The 13,061-nt window shown below is 37.2% G+C and overlaps 2 protein-coding genes across 2 annotated transcripts; one reads left to right on the forward strand and one right to left on the reverse strand.

Moving 5' to 3' along the window:
• Nucleotides 1-313: 313 nt before the first annotated feature.
• On the reverse strand, nucleotides 314-6,696 carry mul1a (mitochondrial E3 ubiquitin protein ligase 1a). Its single transcript, XM_058748519.1, is given in 6 exon segments — nucleotides 314-2,759; nucleotides 3,544-3,664; nucleotides 3,768-3,827; nucleotides 3,830-3,854; nucleotides 4,003-4,153; nucleotides 6,598-6,696. Coding segments are annotated over 5 exon segments (1,041 nt in total). The 5' UTR covers nucleotides 4,120-4,153; nucleotides 6,598-6,696; the 3' UTR covers nucleotides 314-2,041.
• A 297-nt stretch (nucleotides 6,697-6,993) lies between these two features.
• alg3 (ALG3 alpha-1,3- mannosyltransferase) lies at nucleotides 6,994-13,044 on the forward strand. The gene is made up of 9 exons (XM_058748507.1): nucleotides 6,994-7,232; nucleotides 7,622-7,721; nucleotides 8,567-8,714; nucleotides 9,272-9,432; nucleotides 9,677-9,797; nucleotides 9,903-10,108; nucleotides 10,950-11,025; nucleotides 11,164-11,309; nucleotides 11,433-13,044. The coding sequence occupies exons 1-9, from the start codon at nucleotides 7,055-7,057 to the stop codon at nucleotides 11,599-11,601; spliced, it is 1,305 nt and encodes a 434-aa protein (XP_058604490.1). The 5' UTR covers nucleotides 6,994-7,054; the 3' UTR covers nucleotides 11,602-13,044.
• Nucleotides 13,045-13,061: the final 17 nt, after the last annotated feature.

The following is a 13,061-nucleotide window of genomic DNA, read 5'->3' on the forward strand; positions in this document are numbered from 1 at the left end:
AGTTTGACCTTGGCAAAGTCTTTTTTCTTCAAATATTTATTCTGCATCTCATTTGCTTACATTTAAGAAAAAAAGTCAGAAGGTTGTTGTGGGTAATTTACAGAGGTTATTTGTAACAGGATCACAGCAGCTGTTGCATAAGAACACTTGCAAGATTCCTTCCTGGCAAACACACACGTCTCTCTCAGAAGAATTATAACTTTCCATGTCACAAGCACTAATAAATCAGCAATATCACTGAGTGTAGCAACAACTGAGGTTCTTATGATTTAGAATCTGTATGTGAAAACTTCAAATAATGCTGGAACAGAAGAACAGCGAGTACACAACAGTGTTTATTGACCAAACAAAGTAGTCCAGAACTTTACATGACAAGCTTAAAATTAGGACTTAAAGGAAATCAAAAACTCAAAAACAAACAAACTCCCCAGTGCAGCATTCATAAATTCAGTATTCTACTCATTCATAAATTAAGGCACTAAGCTTACCATATTAAACTACATTTTAATTTTAGATTATAGGTTTATTTGTACCAGCCATTCAATACAGTATAGCTATAGCCATCATTTATAATGAAAAAAAAAATTCAACCATTCAACCAATTCAACAAAGTCAAACACAAAGACATCTGTTTATCAGGATATTCACTAAAATATCAAAGCATATTTGCTGACTTTATGTTATTTCATCCCAAACTAATGTAATGTGACATGTTTGAGCTCTGAGGAACTCGACCTTTCAATTTTAACCAGCAGGGATATTTGGAAGCTTATTTCTACCAGTGAATAAAAAATAAGACTCTCTCAATCTCACAATTCATACATTCTTTCTTAGTTTTATATCAAAGTTTATATCTCACAGTTCAGACCCTTTTTTTTTCTTCTTAGAATCGCAAGATATAAACTCAGAATTTCAATTTTATAACTTGCAAGATAAGAAAAGTCTTATTGTGGGTTTAAATGTGCAATTATGAGATATAAAAGAGCTGTTGTGATAACTGCATTATTGTAATATCACACTACTGACAAGCCAACCGCAGAATATGGCAAGCAACCTCAACAACCATGATGTTCACGTTTTTTTTTTCATGAGGCTATTCCCATCTTGTTTTACACTTAATGCATGTGTATTGAATGTTCAATATGTTAATAATTATAACAAGAGTGAAGAGAGTAATATTTTTTACACCAACTGGCTTTTTTTTACATCTGTGTACCATTGTGATTTGTACATAGGTTCCGTAGATTTGAACTGAACAGAGAGAGAGAGAGATCGTCTTGAGTATGCACATCTATCTGCGTCTGTCCTTCAAGTCAAGTCATATTTTTTGCGGAAAAAATCAGTTTGCCATCAGTTGTCAAAAGATGAAAGCGATATCTTTGTCATAGCATCCTTTCAGTGTTTAAGGGGATTTCCCATGATTCAGCGCTGTTCAATGCGTTGAATCAATGGCATTCTTCTCTATGAAATGAAACATCAGCTTTACCCATGTAATGCGTTGATCGTCGATTGAGCCTTCTCAAGTGGCGTTCAATGTTAAATTAATTTCAAATGAATTTTATTCATGAATGAAGCGTTTTTAAATGTATTAGCTGACTCACTCGTAAAGACAGTCCCTTGCCGCCACCTCCTGGCGTAATAATGTAACTGCACTGACTAACAGTGTGTAAAATGAGCTTACTCGTACTGTTGAAATGTCAATAGCACTGTTGGAAAGCATCTTGTTAAGTCAGATTCGAGAATATGAACTTACTATTATACATATATTAATATACCACTGAGCATAATTAGGTAGATAGATAGATAGATAGATAGATAGATGGATAGATTTTTTATTGATATTATTGATTTTTTATTCTGTGGAAGAAATAAGCTTCCATAGGAATATGGAAAACTAAAATGGTAAAACTAAAGTGCGTATCAGGAATATGTGTGTTGCTTCTATCGCAGGTGTCCTGTTCACAGTATAACATTGTTTTAAAGTTTAAGGCTGTTTCGAAAAGTTAATCATGTAAATCCAGCATAACTGTTCATATGTCTCTTAGGCCTGATACAAAGGTACGACGCGTTTAATGTCCTGCCTGCAGATGGGACAGATGGGTTGTGGCAAGGCCTGATAGCAGCGGAAACAGCAGCACACGTGTCCGCAGTCCAGCAGCACGCAGCCTCGTGGGTTACTCAGGCATATCACACATGCATTCTCCGGTATGTCCACGCCGTTCTCCTCCTCTACTCGTTCTCCTGCGCCCATCAGTTCAAACTCCCTCCTCATGTTCTCCTGCTCCCACCGTAGCTTCAGCTGTTGATAGTACCTACGTCCTGCCCACATCAGAACAGCCACACCTGCCAACGCGCAAACACACGCCAGCACCCTCCACACCGCCGCTTGCCCTTCCTGCTCCAGTTGCAGGGTCTCAAAGTCATCCGTGCTCAGGAAGTACTCTGAGCCGTCGGTGGGTGGGCGGATTTTTGGGAGGCGGTCTGTGTCCAGGATGAGCTCGCCCACTGCGGTCAAAGACGCGCCCACTTTCAGCATCTCCTCTGTTTCAAGTTGACCTTTGGGCTTCTCTCCACTCAGGTACTGACCGATCAGGTCCGTGAAACCGTAACTGGCCTGGTGGAACTTCTCATGGACGATTTCCATATTGGGACCCGTGGCCTCCAGGGGACAGAGCACACGCACAAATGCCTTGTTCACACCCAGCAGGTTAAAGGGCACAGCATTCACACGCTGGTGAAGCACACGCTCGCTGTCTGTCCTGAAAGATACATTTAAGCATCATTACTCCAGTCTTCAGTGTCCCATGATCCTTCAGAAATCATTCTAATATGCTGATTTGCTGCTCAAGGAACATTTCTTATTGTTGGCAATGTTGAAAACAGTTGTGCTGCTTAATGTTTTCGAAAAACCGTGGTACTTTTTTCTTTTCAGGATTCTTTGATGAATAGAAACTTTGAAAGAACAGCATTTATTTGAAATAGAAATGCTTTGTATTATTATAATCAGTGTTGGGGAAAGTTACTTTTAAAAGTAATGCATTACAATATTGCATTACTTCTTAAAAAGTAATTATGTTACTTAGTTACTTTTTATGGAAAGTAATGCGTTACATTACTTTTGAGTTACTTTTTAAATCTTGGCAGGGGTTGCTTGTTTCTTTTTAATATAAAAAGTTATTTTACAAATGTAAAAGCCCTTTCACAACAAAAGTGAAATGAATACGCCTCAGGCTGAAGCAAATGTAAATTCATATCTGTACAGTAGAGAGCACAACTCAAACAAATTTCATGAAGAATATGACGCAGGAGAAGAAAGCTTTACACTGTTCAGCAATAACAAAAATGAAAAATTCTAAATTAAAAAGTAATGTGTTACTTTACTAGTTACATAAAAAAGTAATCTGATTACGTAACTTGCATTACTTCTAATGCGTTACCCTCAACACTGATTATAATACCTTTATTGTCACTTTTGAACGCATCCTTGCTGAACAAAAGTATTAAATTTATGTATATTTATATGAGCAAGAGACCAGGACTTACCAAGTGCGTGCTAAATTGTTCCACACAAGTTTGTGTTCTCGGAGGACCAGTTTCTGGATGACACCAACAGTACCTTCTTGAAACTGACTCCTTAATGGTTCCCCTATGGGCTGCACTGTACCTACAGAGAGAGAAAGTGAGAACAAGTCAGTGGAAGTGAAAGAGAGATCCAGTTATATTCTATAGATCAGCTGAGACATTATATAATGGAAAATGAATGTTACCTTCTATGACCACATATTGCAGACATTTCCCTGGTGTGGCATTCAAAAGATCTGCTAACTTTCATCCAGTGGCAAAACTGGAGCTTCCTTACATCAAAAACAAATTAGTTTCTTTTTTTTGTTTAGAAAATCCACCTAATCTTGTGTAGCAGGCACTTTAAATCCAAAGAACTAATTCCGGGCACTAATTCCACATATCTACTATCTGAATCATCATTTTTGCAATGCTACTCACTTTAAGTTTGTCCACAGTTTTGCGTTTCTTCCTGTAGACGTAATAAAACAGACCAGAGAGAGCCACACTTGAACCCAAACACACCATCTCCATTGTCCGGATGGGGAAATCCTCCATCTTCCACCTCACCCTCTTCCTCTTCTCTGGACTACTGAACACAGAATGAAATCATAATGAACAGGTATAAGGTCCAAGATGAATCAAGAGGACCTATGGTGATTTGATTCAGCATTGATTTTCATTAATTTTTTTCTACTGTCATTCATTTAGCAGATGCTTTTAATTACATTAACAGTTTAGTTTCTTTTAGGTTCCCTGAAAAGTAGTTAAAAATAATATATATATACAGGTGCTGGTCATATAATTAGAATATCATCAAAAAGTTGATTTCACTAATTCCATTCAAAAAGTGAAACTTGTATATTATATTCATTCATTACACACAGACTGATATATTTCAAATGTTTATTTCTTTTAATTTTGATGATTAGAGCTTACAGCTCATGAAAGTCAAAAATCAGTATCTCAAAATATTAGAATATTTACATTTGAGTTTCAATAAATGACATCCCTAAAGTACAAATTCCGGGTATCTCTTGTTCTTTGAAACCACAATAATGGAGAAGACTGCTGACTTGGGAATGATCCAGAAGACGAACATTGACACCCTCCACAAAGAGGGTGAATCACAGAGGGTCATTACTGAAAGGTGTGGCTGTTTACAGAGTGCTGTATCAAAGCATATTAAATGCAAAGTTGACTGGAAGGAAGAATTTGGGTAGGAAAAGGTGCACAAGCAACAGGGATGACTGCAAGCTTGAGAATACAGTCAAGCAAAGCTGATTCAAACACTTGTGAGAGCTTCACAAGGAGAGAACTGAAGCTGGAGTCAGTGCATCAAGAGTCACCACGCTCAGACGTCTTCAGGAAAAGGGCTACCAAGCCACTTCTGAACCAGAGACAACGTCAGAAGCATCTTACCTGGGCTGTGGAGAAAAAGAACTGGACTGTTGCTCAGTGGTCCAAAGTCCTCGTTTCAGATGAAAGTAAATTTTGCATTTCATTTGGAAATCAAGATCCCAGAGTCTGGAGGAAGAGTAGAGAGGCACAGAATCCATGTTGCTTGAAGTCCAGTGTGAAGTTTCCACAGTCAGTGATGATTTGGGCTGCCATGTCATCTGCTGGTGTTGGTCCACTGTGTTTTCTGAAGTCCACAGTCAACGCAGCCATCTACCAGGAAATTTTAGAGCACTTCATGCTTCCTTCTGCTGACAAGCTTTATGGAGATGCTGATTTCATTTTCCAGCAGGACTTGGCACCTGCACACACTGCCAAAGCAACCAGTATCTGGTTTAAGGACCATGGTATCCCTGTTCTTAATTGGCCAGCAAACTCGCCTGACCTGAACCCGATAGAGAATCTATGGGGTATTGTCAAGAGGAAGATGAGAGACACCAGACTCAACAATGCAGAAGAGCTGAAGGCTACTATCAGAGCAACCTGGGCTCTCATAACACCTGAGCAGTGCCACAAACTGATCGACTCCATGCCACGCCGCATTGCTGCAGTAATTCAGGCAAAAGGAGCTCCAACTAAGTATTGAGTGCTGTACATGCTCATACTTTTCATGTTCATACTTTTCAGTTGGCCAAGATTTCTAAAAATCCTTTCTTTGTATTGGTCTTAAGTAATATTCTAATTTTCTGAGATACTGAATTTGGGATTTTCTTAGTTGTCAGTTATAATCATCAAAATTAAAAGAAATAAACATTTGAAATATATCAGTCTGTGTGTAATGAATGAATATAATATACAAGTTTCACTTTTTGAATGGAATTAGTTAAATAAATCAACTTTTTGATGATATTCTAATTATATGACCAGCACCTGTATGTATATATATATATATATATATATATATATATATATATATATATATATATATATATATATATATATATATATAATTTCAATGATTTGTCATAATTCCGCTGACTATAAATTTGGGCAAGTTAACTAATCTTAAAATGACTAAATGACTAATTGCCTAACTGACATAAACTGAAAAAAAATCCGTGCCATTACCAACAACTAGATGCGAGAGCCTGGTTTGAAAAGGTTATAGTGTAAAGTTTATAAGTTGCAGGTCAGAAAGAACCTCAGACCAACAGATAAGTAGAGTTTTTTTGCTGATTAAAGATGGATAGAAGCCAAATGAAACACAGAGATGACAGAGCCTTTTAAGTTTACATTGGAATTGTTTGACAGTTGGCACATTTGAACATTTAAATTATGTAACGTTAGGCCTACGGAATGTTTGGGCTATTTGATCGTCGATTTAAGGAAAAACTGACACAATAACACTACCAACACCACCACCACAATGAAACATACATAACAATAACCACAGATCACCAAACAAGACAAAGCATATGCAGGCTGTCAAAATGAAATATGTGACCCATAAATGACCTTTAAAGACTTTAACCCTAATACTTTGAACACGATTACACATGTACATGCTCATAAATAAATATTAAAGTTCTGTCTGAAACAACATAAATGAATATCGCGTGAATAAGAAACAGAAATCACCTTTAACACTCACGATACTCCTGAATTCATTACCGGAAACTGTGATGTTTGTTTAAGTCACGTGGTACGTCAACGCTCGAGGACCTTTTTAGGTAGCTGTGAAGTTTGCTTTACTATGAATTTGGTGACGCAAATTTATGCAACACATTTGAACCTATATGTGGTTTTATTATGATAAAAAATAATAATAATAAAAAAAAGGTTATGTTAATACATTTTAAATGAGATATCTGCTGCAACGTTTTAAACGAACAGAATTCAGAAATAAGCTGAAATAATTATACAAACAAGCAAGCAAATAAATAAATATTTATCTATTTGAATGTTCAGTTTTTTCCCCAATGTCATTTTTGAATCCGTTTATTTCCACTCTAGGGACTTTTAATTTGGAACTCTGTGTTTCCGAATACGGCACACGCTTGTGATTGAATCCGCTGACTTCACCAAGACGGCCAACATGGCGGGAGGAAAGAAAAAATCCTCTTCTCTACCATCAAAAATTCAGAAAACTCTTTCCTCCACATGGCAGGACAAACACACGGTGTTGTTTAAAGCAGAGTACACGTTCTTGGTCACGGCTGTCCTTTGGTTCCTTGAAGTTGGGATTAACATATGGGTGATCCAAAAAGTTGCATGTAAGTGCATTAGAATCAATCACTGACGTGATCCTTGGAGAAGTGAACAACTCATTAATGGAACAACAGGGATATCATTGCATGCTGTTAATGCAGTTGTTTATTTATTCCTTTATTTCATACATATTCAACTGTTACACCCATAGATATGTATATGTCTATTGTTACACCTACCTTCCAAAATTATAGTCTGGCTAAGTTTGTATTTGATCCGTCGAGACTCCCTAAAAGGAACACGTGCACAGACCCACTGCTCATGTCTGTCAGTCACACACCATATAGCCAAAATGACAGCATGACACAGCATCGCAGTATGAGATCTGCAGAGAGATGCCAATTATAAGTGCCATCGTGATTCCTCTGTCTAACGATGTACGTGTTGTGTGTAGATACAGAGATCGACTGGAAGGCGTATATGGATGAGGTGGAGGGAGTTATTAACGGCACATATGACTACACACAGCTGAAGGGCGACACAGGGCCGCTGGTGTAAGTGTCAACATACAAAATGTCTGTAGAGTATTCCAGCTTTTAGTAGTATGTGTTGGGTAAGTTGCTTTGGAAAAGTAATAGGTTACAGAATACAAGTTACCCTATTGAAAATGTAATAAGTAAGTTTCAATTACTTTATTAAAACAATGTAACTGATTACTTTTTGTTTACCTTTCTAAATTTCTAATTTTTTCAACTGTTAATCATTTTCAAACATTTAAACCAGGCAGGGTTAACTTTACAGTAGTGCTCAAAACTGATTACTATCAGACTTTCGAAATCCTTCACAACTTGAATTAAGATAATAACATTTTAATTTTAAAGCACAGCCACCACAAAATCAGACTTAGAGATCATTCTGAGGTTAAATACAGTTTTAAAATCATAACAAGATTAAAATCTAATCTTTGCATAGCTATGACAGGAAACACTGGAATCTAACAATGCCTTGGCAAAAAAACAACAACAACAAAAACAGTACTTAAAAAATAAAGAAAATATAGGAAATAAAACGGTTATTGAATAAGCATGTGTCATATTCTGTGTCCTAAACTCCTCACATATTTTAGAGCAGTCCGTGCAATTTGGGAAACAAGTCAATCAAGTCTGTATGGGTGTGTAAAATCTTCAGGTGTAATCATTAACATTTTCATAACTGTAATTTAACTATACGTTTTTCTCAGTAACTGTAACTGATGACAATTACATTTATTTTGTAATTAAATTATGTAATTCCATTACATGTAACTAATTACTCCCCAACACTGGCAGTAGTATGGCATATTAAATGAAAATCTGGCCACTAATCATTTACTGGATTGTATACTGAATGTGTGTTTCAGGTATCCAGCTGGTTTTGTGTATGTATTCACTGGGCTGTATTATCTTACTGATCATGGACAGAATATTCGTTTGGGTCAGTATGTGTTTGCTGTGTTCTACCTCATCACCCTCCTGCTTGTGTTCCGCATTTACCATCGCACCAAAAAGGTAATGACCCCGTATAATGCAAATCCATGTAGTTTACCTTTATACATACTGTACATTCTGTTCAGCCAGATTTGCCGGGATCTTTTCACAGAGAATTTGAAATATACAAACCATTATTCAAATGTTTGGGGGGTCAGTAAGATTAAATTTGAACTAAATATCAGAAAAATCAGTTTTGCATCAAAGAATCCTGAAAAATGTGTTACGGTCAAATATTAAGCAGCGTAACTGTTTTCAACATTATTAAAAAATGAGACATGTTTTTTGAGCACCAAATCACATGTGTGTTAATTGATTGCTGAATGATCATGTGACACTGAGGACTGGAGTAATTGCTGCTGAAAATTCAGCTTTGCATTGCAGGAATAAATTACATTTTAAATACATTTAAAATAACTTACTAATTACTTTACTAATAATTAAATTAAATAACCTTACTAATAATGCAGTGCATTGCTTATTTCTGGTTTTACTGTGTTTTTGACACTCACTGAAGTTTGTATTCATGGTTCCGAAAGTGTCTTAATAATACTGCTTGTCTGTTTATTCTTCTCTAGGTTCCTCCATATGTGTTCTTCTTCGTCTGCTGTGCTTCATATCGGATTCACTCCATCTTCATCTTGCGTCTCTTTAATGATCCAGTGGCCATGATGCTGCTATTCGGAGCCATCAATCTCTTCCTGGATGGCCGCTGGACTCTAGGATGTGCCCTCTACAGGCAAGTAGAAACATCATGTTCATTCTATATGGAGTGATAGATGAATGGTAAGAGAGATTTTAACTCTTTAACTTTTTTCCTCTCTCTGCCATTCATGTTATCCACAACTTCTGTACAATGTTTTGATGCCTGATCTCTTCAACACTGTATAACATAAGAATAATTATTGTTTAATAAATGACTGGTCATTTCAGCAGTGTGTGTGCGTGCATTTAAAGTATGTATTTGTCTGTGCTGTGGACAGTTTAGCTGTGTCTGTGAAGATGAATGTTCTGCTCTTCGCTCCTGGTCTCCTCTTCCTCCTCCTGTGTGAGTTTGGTCTATGGAAAACTTTACCTAAACTCGCTCTCTGTGCTGTAATTCAGGTTAGAGACACAAACAAACACATTTATTAAATGAATCAACTTTTTTTTTTTTTTTGCTGTTTTACACCAGCTTTTCATGTACCACTCTGTTTTTCTCCTTTTCAGCTGGTATTGGGACTGCCGTTCCTCTTGGTGAACCCGCTCGGCTATGTTAGTCGGGCGTTTGACTTGGGCAGGCAGTTTCTGTTTAAGTGGACAGTGAACTGGCGTTTTCTTCCCGAGGATGTGTTCTTGAGTCGATACTTCCACCTGGCTTTGCTTTTGGCTCACATTACTACATTGGTTCTGTTTGTGCTGAAGAGATGGAAGAGGTAGAAAAATCAAAACACTACAATTAAGCTTGTAATTAGTAGCGGTATTTTACGTGGTTAAATCACCTTAAATGTTAAGGAAATTGTGTATCAAAAACTGTTCAAAGGATTTTTAGTAGGACTTGCAGCTTAAAGTGCCCCTATTATGGGTAATGAAAGGTTCTTATTTTGGTTTTGGGAGTCCCCAACAACAGGTCGACATGCATGCAACGTCAAAAAACACGTTCATTGTCTTATAATATGCATTTATTTTTACCTAATTTGCTCAACGACTCCTTTGCGTGAAGCTAATCTGCGGTGATTGGTCCAATTGGTCTCATTTTCAGTTTATCACGCCTGTAATGGCTGATAAAGCAGGGTTTGTGAGCGCAGTCCTGCTTTGTGTACAACTACCGGGGAAACCGCCATTTTTATAGCTCCAAAAGCAGCACCTAGTGGCAAAGAATGAATTTGCATTTTCATTCAGACCAAGGCAAAAAGACCAACAAGTCGGCGGGCAATATGCTAATGTTTCATGTTGACCTCGGCATGAAACGGCTTGGGATTCGTTTTAAAAACGACTCGTTTCAATGATTCAGAGTCGACTCTTTCTTTTGAGAGACAATAACTTTATACACGGTGCACTTTCAGATTTAAAACTTTGCAGGATGTTTTCATTCACTAAGAGCTGTGTTACTGCATAAAGTTAATTTTCAAAAATCCATAATAGGGGCACTTTAATTTATTGAACAAAAACATTACTACAAGTCATAAGGCCAATGTTAAGGCTTAATGACAAACTAAATATGCCAAAGGTCTTTTTGTTCTTCTTTCTGTGTTATTTAAAAATTGTCTATTACAGGTCTGGGAACAGTATTTGGTCTATTCTAACAGATCCGTCTGAGAGAAAAGAGACTGTACACAAGCTCAGTGCTGATCATATCCTTTTTATGGTTGTTGAAATCAAATGTATGCTGGATTGGATTCAAATTATTTTGAATAAACCAGGAATTCCTGAACTTTGCACTATTAGTTCTAGTTGATATGATGAAAATGGTTCCTTAACCCAGATCATACAGACAGTTCTGGTTCTTTTCACTTCTAATTTCATTGGCATGTGCTTCAGTAGATCGCTGCATTATCAGTTTTATGTCTGGTACTTCCATACGCTGCCTTACCTGCTGTGGAGTGGAGGAGTCAAGAAACTTGCCCACCTGCTCAGGTAAGACACAGACTCATGGGCTATTTTTTGTTTCTATCTGTGTCTTATTTAGTTGAGTTTGTGTGGTTTGGGAGTAGAAGTTTAGTTATTCAGTGAGTAGTATTATTATTCATTCTCTTTTAGGGTGTTGATTCTGGGTCTGATAGAGCTGTCCTGGAACACGTATCCGTCCACCAACTACAGCTCTCTATCACTGCATGTCTGTCATTTCATCATCCTGCTCTGTTTGTGGCTCAACCCGACCCCAGCTCTTCCATCTCAGAAGTCAGAGAACAAAGCTAAGCGCCATTGAACCCCAACCTGGCCAGGGCACTTGCCGTGTGGGATGATCCCTGGCCTCCAGCCCCGTCTCCAAGCTCCTGTACCAGAGGGACACACAGGGGCGGCCAGGGACCTGTGCCCGGAGTCGGTATCAGGGATTTTTGTTAATGGAGGTAGTGTGAAGTTACTATATGGGGGTTTCAGAGACTACAATGATTCTCAGGATTCTTAAGGACTAATGTGATGCACAGTCTGGGATGTCGGAGTGGAAAATGTGAATGGATATTTATTGGAAGGTCATTTAAAAATATAAGGTATATATATTAATTTTTTTGCATCATATCAACACAGTTGACCTTTGAGACCTCAAGGATCTCTTCTTGTTGGCAAATGGACTCATTCAGGACAGTTTATTTGTACAAGATGTTATATATAATAAAATATCTCTGCATTTCAACAGTAAAGAGTTAGTACACCCAAAAATTCTGTCATTAATTACTCACCCTCATGTCGTTCCAAACCTGTAAGATCTTTGTTCAAGTTCAGAACACAAATTAAGATATTTTTCATGACATCTGAGAGCTTTCTGAACCTCAATAAACTTTCAACACAACTACCACGTTCAAGGCCCAGAAAGGTAGTAAGGACATTGTTAAAATAGTCCATGTGACATCAGTGGTTCAACCGGAAATGCACAGCAATATTTTAAAGAATAAACCAAGACCTAAGGCACAATGTAGAATTCAGTAGCTTGCATATAGCATGTGTCTTCCTCACCCTCACCTAAACACGGTGCAACACATCTGGGTTCTACGTCAGAACACCTGCTCTTTTTTCCCCCCTTAAAATATCTCTCTTTAAGAAAAACTCATACAGGTTTGGAACGACATGGTGGTGAATAAATGATGGCTGAACGTTCCTTTTTCTTTTTCTTTCTGAACTATACCTTCAATAGTTGATTTTTCCAGCCATGCACAATTGTGTCTATAAGCTCAACAGGATTATAGTTACATTTATAGGGCACAAAGGATAGATCAGCATAGATCTGCTTTTCCATTTCTTTTTAGTAGTTTGTTTTCTGTCTTTGATCTTTCTTTTCTTTTTTTTTTTTTGTGTTCTCTTTTTTTCTTTTCTAGCATGAAGAGAGACGGATTCAATGCTGAAATACTTAATATTTAGTGTCATTTTTATTTTTCTGTGATGAAGAGTGAATGATTGTTCTTATGAATCTTATTCTTATGATCTGCTTGCTGTTGGATTTTTTTTTATTTTTGCATGATATGCATTTGCTTAATCCAAAGTGTAGTCTGTAATCGCAATACAATTGTTGTCCATGATTTTATTCCATTTCCAAGTTTTTTGACAGGGTCATGGGTACGAAAGTTTGGGCAAAGCCAGGCTGAAGGTACAGTGAATGATTAAAGCCCTTACTGTTTGAAACAACAGTATCTTAAAACCTGAAGAAGCGTCATTTCGAATCATTCAGAACAT

The sequence above is a fragment of the Onychostoma macrolepis genome, chromosome 02 (genome assembly GCF_012432095.1).
Source record: "Onychostoma macrolepis isolate SWU-2019 chromosome 02, ASM1243209v1, whole genome shotgun sequence".
NCBI lineage: Eukaryota > Metazoa > Chordata > Actinopteri > Cypriniformes > Cyprinidae > Onychostoma > Onychostoma macrolepis.

Excerpts from the sequence above, each read along its gene's own strand:
- alg3 (XM_058748507.1), top strand. The coding sequence starts at position 7,055 with ATGGCGGGAGGAAAGAAAAAATCCTCTTCTCTACCATCAAAAATTCAG. Across the intron at positions 11,026-11,163 it reads TACACAAGCTCAGTGCTGAT|CAGACAGTTCTGGTTCTTTT; the intron begins CATATCCTTTTT and ends ACCCAGATCATA. Across the intron at positions 11,310-11,432 it reads AAACTTGCCCACCTGCTCAG|GGTGTTGATTCTGGGTCTGA; the intron begins GTAAGACACAGA and ends ATTCTCTTTTAG.